We start from the raw sequence: 21,036 nt of genomic DNA, 5'->3' as shown, positions 1-21,036 counted from the left end.
CTGTTGTCAGAGAGATCTTAGGAAGAGGGAGAATAGGTCAAGATATTGCTTTCATTGTCTCCTCCTCACCCTTCCCTCCCTCCTCCATCCCCTTCCAGCCTATTGAGACAAGGGAGGGGAGGATAATGTTTGTGGCAGCAGCTGTGGACTGGTCCCCCAGATACTCTGTGCTTTCACTGGAGTAGAAAATTCCTGTGTCCAGAAGGCTTCTGGACAACAGTGTGTCTAAAACTGCCTCTCATGCCCAGCGTGGTCCAGAGCAGGAGGAGGACTGTTTGCTCCTGAGGCCGGCCAGAGTGAGTTTGGCTTCTTACTAATTTATTGTCATCCTCAGTTAGAGGGTGTAGCAGGGCATTTCTCAGTCATTCTAGACCTGAACTTCCTCCCCAGCCTCCTGGTGTCATGAAATCTTGTGGGAGAAGGGATCTCCAAGTTCCCTTTTTGCTTTGAACCTCATGATCCAGGAGAAGGAGGCAGCACTAACGTCGTCCTCCTGCCCCCAGGGAGCTGCCTGCCTGGATGACCAAGTCACCCTCTCTCAGCTCCATCCCAGGCTTTGTCACTGTGCACACCCCCACCGCACCCCCCTCGAGGCCAGTGTTTCTTAGCCCTGACTGTGGTCAATAACTGTTATTTAGCCAGGAGACAGAGAGATCCAGTTGTTATCTGATTGGCTGCAGCTTCATTAACTCTAGTCTAGCTATTAATTTTTAAACCCCGGCTGGCTAGACTTCAACCCTTTTCCTTCCTGTGCAGGCTGCTTGAGGAGAGATAGAAAGGGAAACAAGCCTGGATGGGACAGCTTGTAGCAGTACCTGGGCACATCCCAAACCACAAGCAGGGTCGGGGGCTCTTTACTCCCCTTGCTTCCATTCCCAAACCTAACAGGTTTCTCTCTCAAACTCCCTAGGTACAGAATCTAGTGCACCTAGGGAAAGAGGAGGGGATTTTTCCTATCCTATCTTTTCCCCCTACAGATTTAAAAGAAAAAAAAACCCAAACCCAATGCTCACTCTTACCACTTCTGCCCAGTCCAGTGGGCCGCCTGAGGAGGCAGGGGCAATTCTAGGTCCTATTCTCTTCTCGCTCCCCCTCCCCTTTTAAAGAATCTTTTTTTTTTTTCATCTTAAAAATGTCTTTTGTTTTTATATCACCTTTGAATACATCTTCCCCCTTACCCAGCTAGCCTTCCCTTGAAACAAATACTAAAAAGGGAAGGAAGAAAAACCCAGTTAAGTGAAGCCAGTCAACCCATCAGTCACATCTGACAGTCTGTGCAATATTCCATATCCGTGGTATTCCCCCTGTACTGTTATAGACTAAGAGATAAAGCATCTTTTGAGTATGTACCAAGTGCCAGGCATTATGCTAACACACAAACAAACAAACATGTTTTGTCAATGTTTTTACTTTATGTTGCTTCCCTCTCTCTCCATCGAGAGGAGGTCCATGTGTTTCAATCATCCTCGGTCCTCTGCAGTCAAGGTTGGTCTTTGTATTGATCGCATTCTGGTTCTTTTATTTTCTATTGCAGTCATTTCCTAGGTTGTTCTTTTGTCTCCTCTTTCTTTGCTCTGCCATGATGTCCCTCCTTGCCTTCTCCCTCTTTGTTTTGTCCCCCCGATGGGTTTAAAGAGCACCTTCGAGACCGATGGGGAATGAATTAGGGCTAGAATTTGCACACGGATGCTTTGTTGGGGACTCTGTAGGGTAGGAGGGGTCTGTGCTGTGGTTGAGAGTGACTATGAGGGTGTCTGGACAGCTGTTTGCCTAGGGAGGTAAGTAGAGGAAAGGCTGGCAGTTCCCATATTATTTAGACCAGTGTTCCCTGGGCTGGTTATCTGGGGGTATCTTTGTGGTCTTTTCCACCTGTATCTGCACTCCCTGCTTGTCTGGCCCTCTTTTTGGTAGAGGTCAGGGAGAGGATCAGACATTCCAACTTGTCCACTTTCCTTCATAGTCCTTTTGGGAGGCACAATGGGGAAAAAGTTGACCTGGATTATCCAAATACATTTTCTTTGGTAAGACACTTTCGTGATCAATGATCCTATGAACCAATGCAGAAAACTCGGCTAAGTGTCAGGGGAGAGGCAAGCTTAAGTAAGATCAGTTAGTTAGGCAGTTAATTAACATTTAATAAGTCCCTACTATGTGCTTTTGTCACTGTTATTCAGTCATGTACAACTCACTGTGACCCTATTTGGGTTTTCTTGGCAGTCATAGTGGAGTGGTTCACCATTTCTTTTTCCAGCTCATTTTATACATGAGGAAACTGAGGCAAACAGGGTGAAGTGACCTGCTCAGGGTCACACAGCTAGTAAGTGTCTGAGGCCAGATTTGAATTCAGGTCTTCCTGACTCCAGGCCTAGTGCCCTATCTACTGTGCCACCTAGCTGCCCCAAATGTGTGCTAGGCACTGTAATAAGTGCTGGGTCGACAATTCAGAAAGACGAAGAAGCCCTCAAAGAGCTTACTATCTAATGAGAAAAGACCACGCAAGGAAATTGAAAAGCAGCAGGGGCTAGAAAAGGAAGATGCCCGGATGAGGGCGTGCTGGAGAAAACCAGAAGGTTGTGGCTAAGTGGCAGATGAAGAGATGGCTGACCTGGGCACCCTCCTGGGATGGTTCTGTCCTTAAGGAGTTCATGATTTAGTAAGGGGTTAAGATTCAATCAAACATTTCTTAAGTGCTTATATGCTAGGAAATAAGACCATGGTGACAAAAAAGAATAAGTTTCTGCCCTCAGGCAGCTTACATATTTCATCCCCTTGCCATACCTTTGCCCTGGCCGTCCCTGGTGCCTAAAATGCATTCCCTCCACACCTCCACCCTATAATATCCCTGAAATATGCACAAACATCACTTCCTACATTCTTTTCCTGGTCCCCTCAACTACTAGTACCTCTCTCTCAAACTATCTTTTATTTAACTACATTGTACTTACACGTACATTGGGGCAGCTAGGTGGCACAGGGATAGAGCACTGGGCCTGCTGGGCCTGGAGTCAGGAAGATTCATTTTCCTGAGTTCAAATCTGGTCTCGGATGCTTACTAGCCATGTGACTCTGGGCAAGTCATTTCACCCTGTTTGCCTCAGTTTCCTTATCTGTAAAATGAGCTGGAAAAGGAAATGGCAAATCACTCCATTATCTGCCAAGAAAATCCCAAATGGGGTCACAAAGAGTTGGACATGACTGAACAACAGTAATTTACTGGTACTTATTTTCTTTGTGTTTTTTTCTTTGTATACTCAGATATGTTTGCTCAGATATGTGAGTATACAAAGGTTCCCTTAGAATGTAAGCTGTCTTGTGAGTAGGGGTTATTTCATTCATTGAATTCCTATTCCCCAAACCCGGCATTTAGTAGGCCCTTAATGAGTACTTGTGGATTGGCTGATTAATCAGTCCACAAGGTATTTTTTAATTAATCAGGGGAAACAACATATACAAGTATGAATTTATTCAAAGCAAATTACAAGGTGGCTTTTTCATGGGTGGGCGAAGGAGGAGGCGCTAGCTGCAGCAGGGGAGGATTAGGAGGTGATGTTTAGACTGATCTCTGAAGGAAGCTAGGCCTTCTAAAGGGGGCAGAGGGGAGAAGAACAGGTGTGTTTCAGGTGGGGGAGATAGCTTATGCAAATGCTTGGAGGGTGGAGATGAAATGCTATGCCCAAGAAATAGCAAGGAAGGCCATGTGGATGGTGGGATTCCTGAAGGAAAGTAATGTGTAGTTAAGTCTGGAAAGGGAGGGTGGAGACAGGATCTGTCTATTTATTCAGCAATATTTCATGAAGCTGCTTGCCATGGCTGAGTACTGTGGTGGGCACTGGGGTGAGATAGTTTGTATTAAATAAGTTCCTTGTGGAACTTGGAGGCTGAGATAAGAAGGGAGACAAGCTAATAACAGCTAACATTTATGTCGAGTTTTAAGGGTTGCAGAGCACTTCACGTATATCCTAGCTTGTCTGTCCTTCACAACAACCCTTTTGGGAGGGGGTGCTGGTGCTGTTATTATCCCCATTTTACAGTTGAGGAAACTGAGGCTGAGTGAGGTGAAATGATTTACCCAGGGTCACATAGTTATTACATGTCCAAGATTTGAACTCAAGTTTTCTTGACTCCAAGATGCAAATGGATATGCAATATGAGTGACAGCCTGAGCAGATCACAATATAAATAGCCGGTGAGGCCCCTTTCAGCTCGAAACCTACAATTCCAAATAAACACTGCCATATTAAAAATGCTAGGTGAGGTTAGAAATGGAGGAGATTGCTACTGCTTGGAAGAAGCAGGGGAGGCTTCCTAGAAGAGGTGACTTTTTTGGGGGGGAGGGGGGCTCTTAAAAAATCAAAAGATTTTTTAAGAGCCTTTCTAGCCCCACAGTTCTCGGATATTCTTTAATTTCAACTGTGAAGACTTTTCTTCCATGACCTTATTTCCTTATGAGTGTAGGAATATAATTTTGGAGAGATGAGGCCGACCTCTGCCCTCCCTTCCCTTCCCTATCTCTAGTCTCACTCCAGGAAAGCAGGGGTGACTGTGAAGGGATTTGTCTCCTGTCTCTTGACCAATGCTGACCACCCCTCTGGTCCTAACGGGGAAGGATGCAAAACCCCAGATAACACAGAACAGCAGCTATAGTAGGACATTAATATCTGTTTGAGCTTTGGGATACACCGTTTTTATTACAGCATCTGATTTTCTTTAGAAAAATAATTGCTGGGGCAGCTAGGTAGGATAGTGGATAGAGTACTGGCCCAGGAGTCAGGAGGATCTGAGTTCATATCTGGCCTCAGTCACTTGCTATGTGACCCTGGGCAAGTCACTTAACTCTGATTGACTCCAAAAAAAAAAAAAAGAAGAAAAAGAAAGAAAGAAAAATAATTGCTAACATTTATCTAGAACTAAGGTTTGTAAAGTGCTTTACCCATATTATCTCATTTGATCCTCACAAGCACCTTGGGGAGTTAGGTGTTACTATCATAACTGTTTTGTAGATGGGGAAAATGAGGCACAGAGAGGTTGTGACTTGCACGAGTAGTTAGTAAGTGTCCGAAGCCAGATTTGAACTCAGGTCTGTTGACTCCAAGGCCAGCACTGTATGCACTGCACGCCTCTTGGCCTCAGTTCCTTATCATTCTTGGCTGTTATTAAAACCTCTGCAAGCGTCCAGTGGAGAGACTGACCTAGGACATGGAGCTAAGGGATATGTTGGGAGGACGAGGCTGGGATTGGATTCAGTTCAACAAACGTTGATTAAGCATCTACTTTTTTCGCTTTTAAAATAGTATCTTATTTTTTTCCAACTACCTGTAAAGACAAATTTTAACATTGATTTTTTAAAAAAATTGTGAGTTCCAAATTTTCTCTCTCTGTCATCTCCCCCCTCCCCAAGATGGTAAGCAAGGTTGTATATGCACAGTTATGTAAAACATATTTCCATTTTAGTCATGTTGTAAAAGAAAACACAAACCAAGAGGGAAAAAAACATGAAAAAAAAAAAAGTGAAAATAATTTGCTTTGATCTGCATTCAGACTCCATGAATTCTTTTTCTGGAGGTAGATAGCATTTTTCCTCATGAGTCCTTTGAAATTGTCCTGGATCATTGTATTGTTGAGAATAGCTAAGCCATTCACAGTTGATCGTCATACAATGTTGCTATTGTTATGTACAGTTCTCCTGGTTCTGCTCACTTCACTCAGCATCAGTCCATACCAGTCTTTCCAGATTTTCCGAAATCAGCCTGCTCATCATTTCTTATAGCACAATAATATTCCATTCATATACCACAGCTTGTTCAGCTGTTCCCCAATTGATGGACATCCCTTCAATTTCTAGTTTTTTGCCACCAGAAAAAAAGAGTAAGCATCTACTTTTTTCAGTGTGGTATGGCAGAGAACAGGACAGCCTTGAAGTCAGGAAGACCTGGGTTCAAATCCTGACTTTGAAATACTGGCTGTGTAACCTTGGGCAGGTCAATTAAATCCCTCAGTTGTCCTCCAGGCTATATAAGGTGGAGTTAGTTACAAAGGAGGTGCTGATCTGTGATTGTGTGTGTGTGTGTGTGGGGGGGGTTTCACACCAGAAGTACCCTGCATTGATGAAATTACAGATCTGGCTCTCTGTCTTTCCCCCTATTATGTAGTAGGTACTATACTAGGTGCTAGGGGAGACAGACAAAAATAAACCATTGTTCCTGCTCTGAGAAGTTTGTTCAATTTTGAAAAAATGTACTATGGCTCATACAGCTGCTGCTGCAAGGGACTATGGAAAGAATAGTGGATTTGAAGTCAGAGGGCATGAGTTCATATCCCTACATGTCACTATTCATATGACCTTGGTCAGGTCACTCTGATAGCTACAAATATCCTCTTGGACTACGTAGAGTCATCTGGGTAGTTCAGTGAATAGAGCACCAGTCCAGAAGACCTGAGTTCAGATCTTGCTTCAGATACGTACTAGATATGTGACTCTGGGCAAGTCAGTGTGTCCACTAAGTCTGCCTCAGTTTTCTTATTTGTTAAATGAGGGGGTTGGACTTAATGGCTTCTTGTAGCTCTAAATTGATGATGCTAATCACTAGTTAGGAGACCTGGATGGAGCTTACTGGTCATGTGACAGCATGTAATTCACTTTGCCTCAGTTTCTCCTTCTTTAAAATGGGGATAGAAAAACTCCTGTTCCCTGCCTTGTAGGGCAGTTCTGAGGGAAATGCTTTCTAATCCTAAAGGTACTCTGGAAATTTATTATCACTGTTCTGCCAAGGAGGAGAGGCTGAAGGACACAGATTATCATCTTTGTTTATTACAAAGCAGATCATGTGGGTTATAATGTGCCAGGTGACTTTTCCTCAAAGATCCGGTCCTTTAGACTCGGTGCTTCTCTGGTCATGCTGCCCTGATACCTCCTAAGTCCTCGTAAGAGCAGCTAAATAACTCATTCCTCTTTACGGTCAGGTTAATGTCAGCATCTCCCAGGGAAGACAATTAGCAAATGGCAGCAAAGTTGCTAGTGATTGTTATCTCTCCAGGTGTGAATGTCTCTGCCAGAGTTAGCTTTGATACCTGGGCTTCAGCTGTCTCCCTCACCATGGGGATCTTGTCCCTGGGCAGATTCTGCTCCCAAGGGGATGCTCAGCTTGTATTGGGGGTGGAGATAAAGATGTCCAGAGCAGTGTGGGGTCAGAAGCTGGGCACAGAACTACAAGCTTAGACCCAGCACAGCATGGCAGGGCTTAATGCTTCTCTCAGAGTGTATCTGGTGTCCTGAGGAGGGGTAGCGGGGACAGGGGACGGCTTCTCCCTCAGGTTGTGGGTTACTCTGACATCTGGGCCGCGATCCGTGGGCCATTCTGTTTCATTAGATGTGAAGCCTAAACCACGTTGCTGGGATGTTTGTGTATGGCAAGAGAGTGGTACCCTTGGCTCAGGGCATCTCCAATAATAATAGGATAGTGGATAATAGATTTAGAGCTGGAAGGGACTTTGGGGAAACTGAGATCTACACAGAGTCACACAATTGTCTGAGGCAGTATTTGATCTACTCGCCTTTCCCAGCCCTGAGCTCTCTTACTGGGAAGGGGGAATGTAGGAGCGTCTGAGGTTAACCACAAGAGAAAACTTCCAGGCATTGAGAGGAACTTAAAGAGACTAAAGCCATCTTCTTAGCATAGGGGGAGAAACCTGGAATAAATTCTCATCTGGTTGAGATAGCAGGGAAGTGGACAAAATTACTTTAAGGCTTCCAAACCTCAAAGTTGATCCAGGTTGTTAAATACAATTGTTAAACCTTCCTACTTCCCTTTACTCCCTGCCAGCTGCACCAGGAGTTGGTGGGCAGGCCGGTTGTTTCTTTCCCGTTGATAAAAAAGCCATTCCACCTGCCTATGTTGGCAAAGACTCAAGTATGCCTTCCTTGTAGTCTTGGCCCCTAGATTCCAATGGCGGATTGTGGAGATCTCTTCCTCCAGACAGAATAATTGACTTTTAGCATGGGAAGGAATCTTTGAGGTCATGTAGAGAACAGAACCAGTAGCTATAAGAGTGGTTGGGAGACAAGGAAGCCACACTGGCACTGCTCCTCCCCAGCCACCTCTGCCACAGCCAATACACAGAAGAAGTTCCTCCTGTAATGTAACTGCCCAGTGGCATCCCCAAGGACCCGTGAGCCGCCAGGCCAGGATTAGAATCCACTTCCCTAAGATCCTGTGGAGTTGATCTCTCTAGCCCCGACTTAAGTGGCTCACTGGCTAGGGGCGTTTTAATTAGATAACTCAGTTAATCAATAGGCATTTATTTAACTATTGCTATGTTCTGGGGACTGTACTAAGTGTTAGAGATGCAGAGCAGAAACAAATCTATGCATAAAGCATTCCATATGAGATAATACAGAAGAGATGGAAGGTGGCTTTAGTGGGGAAGGCCTTAGTTGCTAGGGGGACTAGGACAGGCTTCCTGGGGACGTGGCCCTTGAGTTGATCCTGGGATTTTTTTTTCTTTTTCTTTTTTTTAAATTCTTTTTTTTTTTAATTTTTAGGCAGTTGGGGTTAAGTGACTTGCTCAGGGTCACACAACTGGTAAGTGTCAAGTGTTTGGTCTGAGGCCAGATTTGAACTTAGGTCCTCCTGACTCCAGGGCTGGTGCTCTATCCACTGTGCCACCTAGCTGCCCCTTGATCGTGGGATTTTAAGAGTCAGAGACCTAAGTTCAAATCTGGCCTCAGACACATAAAACTCAGTAGCTGTGTGACTCTGGGCAAATCACTTAACCCCAATTGCCACACCAAAAAAAAAAAAAAGAGTCAGAGGTTAGAAGGCAGGATATTCTAGGCATGGGGGACAGCCCATGCAAAGGCATGGAGGTGGGAAATGATTGTGAGAGAAATAGCTAGAAGGCCAGTGTGGCTGGTCTGTAAAATTCAGGGAGGGGAGTAATGTGTTAAAAAGACCGGAAGATAGGAAAGGGCCACATTATTAAGATCTTTAGATGCCAAGGAAAGGAATTTATATTTGATTGTAGCAGTAACAGGAAGACTTTGGAGTTCACTGAGAGGGAAAGTAACATGGTAAGACCTGTGTTTTAGAAAACTCTGGAAGATCAGCTTCAGTGGAGAGAGACTTGAGGCAGGGAGACCAGGTCAGAGGCTATTGGGATAGTCCAGGCACAAGGTGATGAGGATCTGAGCTAGGGTGGTGTCTGTGCCTGGGAAGGAGCTGTGTTCAAGAGATGATGAGAAAGTATTGGACTGGATTGTGGAACGGATGAGAGACTGACTGCTTTAGAATTTGTTTAGAGCCATTTTTTACAGGTATTTGGAGGGATTTGGGGGAGAGCTCAAGCAAGTCACTCCTTTTTCTCTGCCATCTTGGCTCCACCCGTGGATGAGAGACTGAAGAGGAGTCAGGTGACAGTGAGGGACTAGGTTGGTTTATGGGGCTTGAAGAAAAGGGTGGGGGTGGAGTGAAGGGAGGAGAGAAAAAGAAGAGAGAGGGAAAGGTGTGGGAGGGGGGAGGAGGAGGGAGAGAGCTGAGGTGACACTGAGGTCATGAGCCTGGGTGATTGGAAGGTGCTGGTGCCCTGGACCCTATGAGGGAAGTTCATGAGACAGGGAAGGGTTTAAGAGTGGGGGAGGGGAATGAGTTCAGGTTACCCCTCCTTCCCTCCCTTCCCTGCTCCCACATCCTCCTCTGAGCCCTACCGCGTAACAAAGAAAAGCAGTTAACAAACCAAACCAACAGACTGTGGGCAACTGTCCACTCCCCCAGCCCCCATCACAATGGAGGTGTTTTTCATTATCTGTTCACCAGGACAGAGATTCACTCCATTTTACAGATTAAGAAACTTCAAGGTTTGCAAAGTGCTTTACATGTTATTACATTGGATCCTCACAACAACCCTGGGGTGTAGGGGTTATTTATAATCCCCATTTTACAGATGGGGAAACTGAGGCACGGAGCAGTTAAGTGTCTTGCCCAGGGTCACACAGCTAGTAAATGTCTGAGACAGGATTTGACTTCAGCTCTTCCTGACTCCCAAGCTCCTTACTTTATCCGTTATGCCACCCAGTTGCCCTTTGAAAAGTAACAAAATAACACAGAATCATAGAAGTTAAAGAACTAGAAGTGACCTTAGAAGTCATTTAATCCAACCCATTCACTAAAGGAATCCCCACTATAATAGAACTGACTGATGACTTGATCAAATCTGCCTAATTAGTGATTGGCTAGAATCCAGTACTCCTGGAACTTCAAGGAGTTTGGTCACTGTCAAATAATCTCTTTTTAAAAATTTAATTTCAATTTTCAGGTGGTGAAAAATCCACCTTCTCTCCCTTTCACCTCTTCCCTCCTCCTACCCCTCTCAAAAAACAAAACAAAACAAAAAACTCTTATAGCAAATATAGTCAAGCAAAACAAGTTCCCACATTATCCATGTCAAAAAAAAAAAGTCTCCATCAGTACTGAGTTTATCAGCTCTCTAATCAGGAAGTGAGTGGCATGCTTCATCATGAATCCTCTGGAATCATAGTTGGTCATTTCTCCAATCATGTCTTTTATGGTTGTTTCTCTTTACCATATTGTTGTTATTGTATAAATTGTTCTCCTGGTTCTGCTCATATCCTTCTGAATCAGTTCATACAAGTCTTCCTAGGTTTCTCTGAAACTAGCCCTTTTGTCATTTCTTATGGCTCAGTGATATTCCATTACATTCATGTACCATCATTGTTCAGCTGTTTCCCAGTTGTTGGCCATCCCTTTTGTTTCCAGTTCTTTGCCACTACAAAAAAAAAAAAAGAAAAAAAAGAATCTGGCAATCTCTGTCATCCCCACTCAAATGAGATTTTCTCCTGTCTTGGGATGGTTGAGTTACAGTTTGGTCTGGAGGTGGAGGGATGGATCAGCTGACCTCTGAGTCTCTCTCTCCCAGAGCTAACATTTGTCTGTTCTGCTTACGTCCATGTTGGAGATAGAGTTAAGGAACCTCTGACTTTTTTTTTTAAATCATGGGGTAAATACTTCTCCCTATATACTTTCACTAGTGCAGATCCCCCCCATCTCCCCAAATATATTATCCTTCTTGTCCCCCCCAATTTTTCTTTTTTATTATGAATGTCACAAACATCAACAAAACAACATTTCAGTGAACAAAAAAAAAGAGGGGTGTGCGCAGAACTACAAATCTCCTGTACTTACAGCTTGTTTCTTTTTTTTTTTTAATTCCACACACAGGTTGCAGTGCTATCCTCCTTGTCTATGCCTCCATCCATCAATCATTAAATATTTATGAAGTGCCTACTATGTGCCGGGTACTGGGCCTCCATTTGGTCTTCCCTCTGTTCTTGTCCGTGCATTCTGAAAATGTTTCATTGACGTTCCTTTTTTTCTATGCTGTCCTTTCTCACCTTTCCCTCCCCCAAAGCAGGGCCTGACCATTGGGTTCTTTCCTATGCCCATTGGGTCCACTCTCCCATTGGCTTAATCTTTTAGTGCCATCTGCTGGACAAGAGTAAGGCAGCATCAGAATCTACCCTCATCTGACCCTGATCTTCTTAAGTGTCTCTGAAACCCCAGGGAGGTGATGGGTACTGCTGTGGAAGGTCTCAGCTCCTTCAGGTGTAACTGGACCAGAATCCCACGTACTCTGAAAGTGTATACTATCTTTGGCCCTCACAGAGAGTGGAGGACTGGATTGGGGAGGTCCAAGCTCACTGACCCTCCTGTAGACTGTTTGAGGGAGTATCTGCCCTTCATTCAATCACCCTGTACACATGCACTTAATCGTGGCATTTCTTTTGTTTACCCGTGGCCCTGTCTAGTCTTTCCTGCTAGACTTAGCACACCTGGGGGTGGGAGTGCCCTGTCTGTAGTAGATACTTTAAAATAAGTGTGTGTCTCCCTAGGGTCAGAGGCAGAGAAGTGCAGCACCTACCAAAATATGGATAGCCCTTTTGGTGATGAGAAAGAATTGAGAGGCAGAGTGGAAGCCTTGGGGGAGTGACTGAAGCCCCTTTGTTATGTGAATGTAACGTAATTTGTACAGCCAGGAACGATGAAGATGAGAAAGTCAGAGAAATGTGGGAAGATTCACTTGAAATAAAGAAAACAATATGTTGAGAAATCTATTTAAACGAAAGAGCACTGAAAGGAAGCCAGACTAATTAGAATGGCGGTTGTGGTACCTACAGACAGAGGTGGGGGACTACAGGGGCAGATGGTTGCATACTTGATCAGAGGAGGTCAGACAGCAGTTATTTTTGTTTGACTGTACTTCTGTTATTAGGGAGGGTCAAAAGTAAAATAAGTAGGTAATGAATGAAGAATGAATGGTGACTTTAACTTCTTGGGTCAGGATGTACCTTTCCCACAACTGATTGGGAATCCTTGTTTGACTAGGGTAGGGGTGGGGAGCCTGGAAGCCCCATGTGGCCTTCTAGGTCCTTGGGTGCGGCCTTTTGACTGAGTCCAAGTTTTACAGAACAAACCTTTCATTAAAGGGATTTGTTCTGTGAAGTTTGGATTCAGTCTGAGGGCCACACTTGAGGACCTAGAGGGCCACATGCGGCCTCGAGGCCGCAGGTTCTCCACCCCTGGACTAGGGACTACTTCTTTTCTCTCTATCCCTCCTGGACCTTCGGGAAAAACAGAGAGGGCCAGTCCCACTGCTGTTGTCAGCTCTGTTTGACTGTCAGGGAGGTGGGGGAAGCTCAGTCCCCAGCCTTATTTTACCTGTTGATCCCCTTTCCTCACCCCTCCTTATTCTCCTCTCTCCCCCAGATAAAGTATCATGAAGAGTTCGAGAAGAGCCGGATGGGTCCTAGCGGGGGCGAGTGCTCTGACCTAGAACGCCGAAATTCCCAAGACGGCAGCAACTTCCGTCGACCCCAGGAGCAGCAGCAGCTGCCCCATCACATCCCAGCCAGCGCCCCTGGTAGGAATGGGACCCATGAGGGCATGAGTGCCCGCAGGGGACTTGTGTAGGAGCCTGGGAGAAAGTGGGCGAGCCCCAGTGGGGGAGTCAGTCCATGAGCCACTTAGTGCGTGGTAATGGGTGCGCTCTTTCCTGCCTTCTGAGCTCATTGAGCAGACATAGCCTGGTATCAATCAGCTCCTCTGCCCCTCTTCTCCAGCCCTTCACAGGGGCATGGTCCTAACTACATCGCATAGGCAGGATCCAGTGTTGGGTCAATGAGGGAAGGAAATCTAAAACCAGTCAATACCACCCCCATCCTGAGAAAGCCCTTTCTTTAATTGGGGAGGGGGTCCTCAGGCCATACATTTGGGGCTCCCCAAACACAGAAACAAGATCAGGTGAATATATTCTGGCTCTGCTGCTCACCCGTGCGTAGAAGGCAGATGGTCAATAGTCTGGGAAGACTTCCTGAAGGAGATGAGTTTAGATTTAGGATGAGTAGGGCATGACTTGGCAGGAAGCAGTCGGTATCCCAGGTATGGGGAATGAAGGCCCCCAGCCAGTCCACCGGCCAGCAGGACGGATGGAGTATTTTGAGCCAGGTTATGGGCTGTGGTGGTGGGTGGAAAATGTTAGGACAGGGCCACTGGGCTTTGTGGCCTTGAGTTGGTGGTATGTCTCAGTTTACCAGCAGCCTCAGCAACACCAGCAGCAGCAGCAGCCATCACAGTCCTATGGCTACAAGGAGCCAGCTGCCCAGGTCTCAATACAGCGCAATGCCCCAGGAGCAGGCGGGGTGAGTACCGCGACCTCCAGAATCACAGTGTGTGCATTCAAGCTAGGTGAAGATTAACTCGGGAATGTTATTTTTAGGTTGGCCAAATCATTATTCCTATTCCCTCCATTTGCACAGAGGGGAAGGATTTATTAAACAGTGGGCACTGGGGATGCTCTTAAGGAGGTTAGCATGGTTTCCTGGGAAGGGTTAGACTTAGGAGACAGGGGGTCTGAGTTTAAGCCCACCTGGTCTGACACTTATAAGCTGCAGTGACCATGGGATCCTCATCTGTACAATAGGGATGATAATACCTGTCATACCTGTCTCCTGGGGATGACAGAGGATGTTTTCAGTAAACGAATGTTGGAACCCCAGAGCGCTGTGGAACATGGGAGCAGTTAACTGTGATCAGGCTATTTTTTGGTGACTCAGATGAAACACTTTCCTTGTTAGGCTGTATTGGATTAAGTGACCTCTGAAGCCCCTTCCCAGGACCACGAGTATCATTCCAGATCCCGCTGAACCCTCCCCTCTTTAATACGTGAGACACCCTTCTCACGACTGGAAAGCTTGCATTCTCCATGGAGTACTGTAGGCCCTCTGATGATGTTGGCTCAGTCATGGGGATATGGAAAGAGCCCTGGATTTAGTATCAGGGGACCCAGCTTTGTGTCTGTGCTCACGTATTGTGTGGCTGTAGGCAAGCTGCCCTAACTTCTCTCAGCCTCGGTTTCTGCGTCTGTAAAATGTATATGATGATACTTGCCCTACTTACCTTATAGAATTATTATTTATGTATTTAGTAAGTATCTGTGGAGGCAGCTAGGGGCATCATTGTTCAAAGAGCACTGGACAATGGGGACCCTCAGGAAGATCTGTGGTCAAATGTGACCTCAGACATTTATTAGCTGTGTGACCCTGGGCAAGTCATTTAACCGTTATTTGCCTTGGTTTCCTCAACTGTAAAATGGGAGTGAGGAATAGTAGCACCTACCTCCCAGGGTTGTATGAGGACCAAACGAGATAATATTTGTAACTATTTGTGAAGTGCTTAGCCTAGCACCCTGCCTGTGGAAGGAGATTAATAAATGTTTATTTCCTTCCTTCCTTCCTGCTGTGGGCAGGGCACTGGGCTAAATGCTGGAAATGTGGAGCTGAAAGACAATGGGGAATTTACCAGCCTTCAGGGAACTTACAGTCCACGGGGTGTTACAAATAATCCCAGTGTGCTGGGAGCAGAATCAGCAGTTCCCAGCCTTTATTCGGGCCTTTCCAGCCTGCTAGGACCTGCCAGAGCCGGACCTGATGTAGCTTTCTGGAATAGTAATAATAACAATGATAATGATGATAATTATAATAACTGACATTAATATAACATTTTACAATTTGCAAAATGCAAACCCAGGTCTTTCTAACTCCAAGTCTAGCACTCTTTCCACTATGATGATAATATTTGGCATTTATATAGCTTTGTATATAGAGAGGCAGCATGCCATAGTACATAGAGCACTGACTTGGGACTCAGGAAGACCTGAGTTCAAATCCTACCTCTGACCAATACTCATTCTATCACTCTGAGCTTTAATATTTGCAAAACATTATAAGTACACAAGTTATCTTATTTAATCCTCACTACAATCTGCTGAGGTAGGTGCTGTTGTTATGCCTATTTTATAGATAAGGAAACTGAGGCTTTCCCCCTCTACACTAGATTTGGCTGTTGGAGGGTAATTTGTCCAAAGCTCTGATGGGATGGAAGTAAGAAATGGGCAGGGAGAAGGAAAACCTAAGCCTTTGGCTGACGTGGACATATGTCTACCCCTTTCCTCTTCCCCTTCCAGAAGCGGTACCGTGCTGTGTATGACTACAGTGCAGCCGACGAGGACGAGGTGTCGTTCCAGGATGGGGACACCATCGTGAACGTGCAGCAGATCGACGATGGCTGGATGTACGGCACTGTGGAGCGCACTGGCGAAACGGGCATGCTTCCTGCCAACTACGTGGAGATCATCTGAGCCCTGTGCTGTGCTGCCCCAGCTCCCATCTTGCCCGCCCGCCCGCCTCATCTTCGATGCATTCCTCCGTTGCGCTCCTGTGAGACGTGAACCTCTCTCCCCGTCAGTAGTTTCTGTTTTTTAGAATCTGAGACAGGTTGTCCCCCCCCCACCTCCCCTCAGTTTCTTTGGCCAATTTAAGCTCTGTTTCCTTTCGCTGAGCCCTCCCACCTTTTTCTGTAGGCCTGCTCTCACACAGGGATTTCTCCTTCTCTCCTCTCCTTTGTTGTCCCTCTGGGTTTAGCGAATGGGAAATCTCATCCAGGAGGGGAGCATAGGGTCGTGTGGGGGTGGATGGAGAGACGGACAGGTCAGTGACTGAGATTCCATGATCCCTCTTGGGAACAGGTGCTCCTGATTTCTCTCCCTTCTTCCTCTTCCTTCTCTCTACTGGACCTGTCCTCTGCCCCCTTTTCCCCAAACAAAATAAACATTCCAGGGTTCCTGAAGTTCCTTGGCCCTTCTCAGCTTCCTCTAGGGCTGGGACAGGGAAAGAAGGAATAACAGGGTCTTAGGGACCAGTAAGAGGTTCCTCACTGTTTCTCACAAGGCGATGCTTGGGTTTGTACCAGGCTTTCTTCTTGAGGCCTCTCCACCTGGGGGATTCCCCTCTTGGTCTCATTCATCTCCGCATTAGTTTCCATATTTGGATAGATCTAAAAAAGCAAAGAGTGAGAGTGGGAGGTGGGGGGGAGGAAATCCCCAACCATTCCTTCAGTTTCTGGTTTATCTGTTCTTTCTCCCCATCCCAGCCCCGTTTTCTCCCTGTTCACACTGTGATTTAATCAAGGCATCCAGATTCAAACAGTGTAGCTTAAGGAATGGACCTGACCACAATCCCTGTTTAAACATTTCTGTCTTTTAATTAATTCCTCACAAGAAGCTGCAGACCTCAGAGAAGTCTGCCTCTCACCTTCAGTGCCCCAGAGCTAGGGCAAGGCAGGGGATCAAGGTTGCATTCTCTCGGACATCTGCTTCCAAGGGGGCTGGAGCTCCTCTCTGCCCAGCACCTAGTGTCTGTGGGCATTGGAGGGGTAAAAAAGAGGGAGCACCTTAGATGGCCGGTGCAGGCCCAGCTTCCTCCAAGGGCTTTCTGTGGACCTGATTAGTGCCTACTTCATGACCGTTCCCATCATCGCTTCTTTGCTGTCTTCTAAGTCCACCATAGAAGAGAACATGGTAGTTTGGGGTTCTGTGGCCCCACATTTCTTTCCTGCCCTGCCCCAGACCACCTGCTCACTAAGCCCTGAGCTTGGCTAACTTGGCGGGAACCTCTGTGTTTTATGGCTCTTCATACAGGAAGAAAAGGGCATCTGTGGGTCAGTGAGTCTTTCTGTGTGTGGGTGACTACGTACCTGTCTGCCTTCTCCCAACATCTGTCCAGTATGGAGGCTGTTGGAGGACAGGAAAAACTAATCTGAGAGTAATGGCTATCCTAGACCCTTTGGATCCTTCCCCTTTACCCTTACCCAGATCAAGTAAGCATGCCTATACCTCTGTCCCCCTATTTTGCCTGCTGGGTAAAAAAGTGTACGTAATGGTGGGGATACCGGGAAAGTCCCTTTCCTTTTGTGTATGACTTTACAAATCAAAAAAAGTGCCATCTGATTGGCTTTGTAGAACTGGTCCTATCCCCACCCCCCATCCTTGGAATGGGAGCAAAGGAGGGGAAATGGGAATGAGTTCTTTTTCCTGAACAGATTCACTGTATAGCTAAGTGCTCATGCCCTTCTCTGACCCTCACTGGCTGTTCAGGAGCTCTGGGTAGGGGTGTGGAGGACTTGGTACTTCACCAGCCTCCCCCCTCCCTCACTACCTCCCAGCAATGAGCACCACAGCCTCTCCTGGTCTAACTTCCCTGGTCCATTCTCTTACCCCAAACACCCACCAACACAGACCTCCACTTGGGGGTAGGTCCTAGGACAAACCTAATAACTGGAAACTGCTGCCCCAGAGCTGGAGCTCCAGATGCTAGGGGAGGAATGGGAAGATGGTGCTATATCGAACTTCCCTTCTTCCCATCACCAGCAGCTGTGAAAATCCTCATGGGCTCTGGAGGGTCAAGCCTCTGCCATCTCTTTGGGCTTCGGGTGCAGCTTCTATCAGTTCTTTTCTCATTGGTCCCAAACTTGTTCACAAGCCTCTTCACCTTCCAAGTGACAGTGATATTTTTGTACATGGGATGAGAGTGGAAGCTGTCTTGGAGAGAGTTTTAATCAAAGAAAAGAGCTCATTTGACAAGCACCAAGTCATCAGGGATTTTTTTTTAGAATGTGGTTGTGTGTTGGCACTAGAATGTTTTCCAAACATTGGTGGGGAGCAGCATTTCCTGCCTCAGCCCTTTTCCCGACTTCATCCTAGCTTCACAGAGAAGGAGATATGATGGGATAGGAGGCATGCTTCAGGTTGGCAAGCTGAGGGACTTGGGATGCAAGAGGAAGAGGAGATGTCAGTGCCTGGAGAGGCAGTCCAAGAAGCTAGAGGTGGGGAGTTGGCCTATTTCATGAAAATCTCAAAGCACAGTGTTGACTCTGGGACCAAAGACTGTTTGAAGGTTTGGGGTTGGTTGGTGGGAAGAAACAGTACAGATAGAAGGGAAGGCTTGAGGGATAGGATGAAATAACCTATTTTCACACATCTCAGTTTACCTCGTAAAGAGCCAATTTGAGCCTATAGACCCCTCCAACTTCTTTTTCATAGTCTTCTCTTTTCCCCAATCTTGGGATACAGGGTTGTAGTGGATTTCTCACCATCAGTTACTCCTCAAGAAGTACAGTGGGGAGTAGGGTACAGGGATGGGGTGGGGAGGGAAGGAGGGAGGGAAAGGGGAGAATGTTGGACCGGGAGGATTTTTCATTAAAGGTCTGTCATACCTGAGCCTGGCTTTAACGAAGTGTTTCTGGCCTAGGTTCTCCCTCAGTTAAGCACTGTTCCAGTAGGGGAGGCAGCCTGGGGTCTCCTTTTCTTAAAGTCCTCAGTTCTTAAAGCCAATTCTGATCCAGGAAAAACAAAACCAAACCACAACATAACTGTAATGTGAATTTTACTCAAATGGGACCAAAACCAGAAATATTGGCAAGAAAGGAAGATGATTAAGAATTGTGAATTCTTTGTGACACTGGTTTACTTGTTCTTATCTCATTCCCTCTTTTCCTTTTCTCCCTCATCCCTTCCCCTTCCTTCTGTGGGGAATTCCTGGGGGGCAGGGAAGAGAATTTCCTCTCTGCTTGATTTCTGCCTTTTCTCTCACATACGCACTTTTGGGCCTTTGTTTATAGCTAAGAAAAAAAAAAAAAACACCTAAAACTGTATTTAAAAAGAAAACGTAAATGACCCTGTTAGATTTGCCTCTGTGTAAACACTTTTTCCATATGTGTGTGGCGTGTTCATTTGAAGCTTCGAGTTGTGTTTTTAGTGCTGGGCTTTGGAAATTAATCTTTTTTATTTGGGATTGTCTTTTTTTCTACCCCCCCCCCTTTTTTTTTTATTTTTGGAGGGGTGGTGGTGGTCTGTTTTGGTTCCCTCCTTGTGGGCATGTGCCCAGGATCAAATTTTTCTTGCCTTTTTAATTCAGAACAGTTGATAGACCCACACGGGAATCCTCTTGGCAACTCAAATCAAAATAAAAATATAATTTTTACCTGCTGATATGGTCTGGATTCATTGACTCTGAGATTTTGGTGTGGGTTGTGGGTTGTGCTTGGTGCGTGTGTTTGGGAGACAGGGTTAGGGGCAAGGGACATGACTTAGTGCCCCTAACTAAGGAAAGGTGACCAGGGCTTCGGCCCAGGGTACTAAAATTTAGAAAAGCTGGCATTCCTTGCAGTGCTTCAGCAGCATAGAAACAACCGGTGTTAACACCTAGTTAACAAGTGTGGTTAAAATAGTAAGCTACTAGTTATTCCAGCTGACTTACCCCAGTTTCCACTATTCCCCCCTTCCCCAGCTGAATTGTGGGCATTTTCATGCCCTCTTGCCCTAGATGCAAAATTTATTAGTTATGACTCTGCCTAGAGTGATTTTTTTTTTATTTTGTTTAGGCAATTAGGGTTAAGTGACTTGCCCAGGGTCACACAGTTAGTATGTGTCAAATGTTTGGTCTGAGGCCAGATTTGAACTCAGGTCCTCCTGACTTCAGGACCGGTGCTCTATCCATTGTGCCACCTAGCTCCCCCTGTGCCTAGAGTGATTTTAATGGATCTTGAGTTATAACCATGACCTGACTGAGTTCCTTTCTCCCCATCTCCTATTCTGGGTAGCCTTGGACAGTGTCCGGAGTCTCCAGCCATTGCTATCCCCTCACTCCTAAAGAAGGTGAAACAGTATAAATCTTTACCCTCACATAAACACACTTTCCATCGGCTCTTGGAAGAGTCTTGAGGCAGGTGGATGAAGCATGGGCGAAGCTCTGAGGATGCACATACAAGCAATGATATACTGGAAAGAATACAAGATTTGCAGTCAGAGGACCAAGCTTTGCTCAAGTGTGACTTTGGGCAAGCCCTTTACCTTCTTGGGACTTCAGTTTGCTCATCTATAACAAGGGGGATTGAACTAGATGATTGCTCCAACAGGGGATAAAGGAACTTGGACATATCAGTAGGGTTATTGTGTGTCCTTAGCAACATCTTCCAGTGTCATGTCCACCACAAAAGGGCAAAGCACTAATTACACAATCCTCCCTTCATTTATGGCCTACCTGCTGGGGTGTGGCCACCCTCCACTGTCCCCAGGGCTTCCCTCTCTCACTGACCCTGGCCAGCAAGCCAGGTACATTTTCTTTCTTTGTTTCTTTTTTAATTTATTTTTTGGCTAGGCAATGGGGTTAAGTGACTTGCCCAGGGTCACACAGCTAGTAAGTGTTATGTGTCTGAGTCTGGGTTTGAACTCAGGCCCTCCTGATTCCAGAGCCGGTGCTCTATCCACTGCGCCACCTAGCTGCCCCTTAGGTCCATTTTCTTTAGGAGGCTTGAGATGACAGTGAGAACTGGGTAAGCCTTCCCTCCCCTCAGTTTTATGCCATCAGATGACCTCTGGAACAGCACCACAGGCAAAGATGAAGGTTCTAGTACCTAAAAAGCACGGTTCAAGTCCCTGCCTTTGTATTCATCTTCTACTCCCAGCACAAACAAGATCTCAACCAAGAAGATTTCTGACCTTCAGAGTGAGCTGGAGTGGGAAAGAGATTCAGTGGAGATGAAAAGATTTGTTTTAAGATGTTTTTTGTAATTAGGACATGACCAGGTGGGTAGAAGGAATGTAGTAGAAATAATAGAATTCCCAATTTGAGAA

General features: G+C 45.9%; 1 protein-coding gene across 1 annotated transcript in view; it reads left to right on the top strand.

Moving 5' to 3' along the window:
* LASP1 (LIM and SH3 protein 1) overlaps positions 1 to 19,392 on the top strand; it is a 67,445-nt gene extending 48,053 nt beyond the window's left edge. The window contains exons 5-7 of the mRNA XM_027872784.1: positions 12,777 to 12,930; positions 13,596 to 13,708; positions 15,532 to 19,392. Coding sequence (XP_027728585.1) covers positions 12,777 to 12,930; positions 13,596 to 13,708; positions 15,532 to 15,705 — 441 coding nt within the window. The 3' untranslated portion in view covers positions 15,706 to 19,392. The remainder of the gene's footprint in view (positions 1 to 12,776; positions 12,931 to 13,595; positions 13,709 to 15,531) is intronic.
* The last annotated feature ends 1,644 nt before the right edge of the window (positions 19,393 to 21,036 follow it).

This window comes from Vombatus ursinus, unplaced genomic scaffold, assembly GCF_900497805.2.
Source record: "Vombatus ursinus unplaced genomic scaffold, bare-nosed wombat genome assembly UNPS02014801.1, whole genome shotgun sequence".
Lineage (NCBI taxonomy): Eukaryota > Metazoa > Chordata > Mammalia > Diprotodontia > Vombatidae > Vombatus > Vombatus ursinus.
Note: the sequence above shows the minus strand (reverse complement) of the source record. Positions and strands in the feature narration are given on the sequence as shown.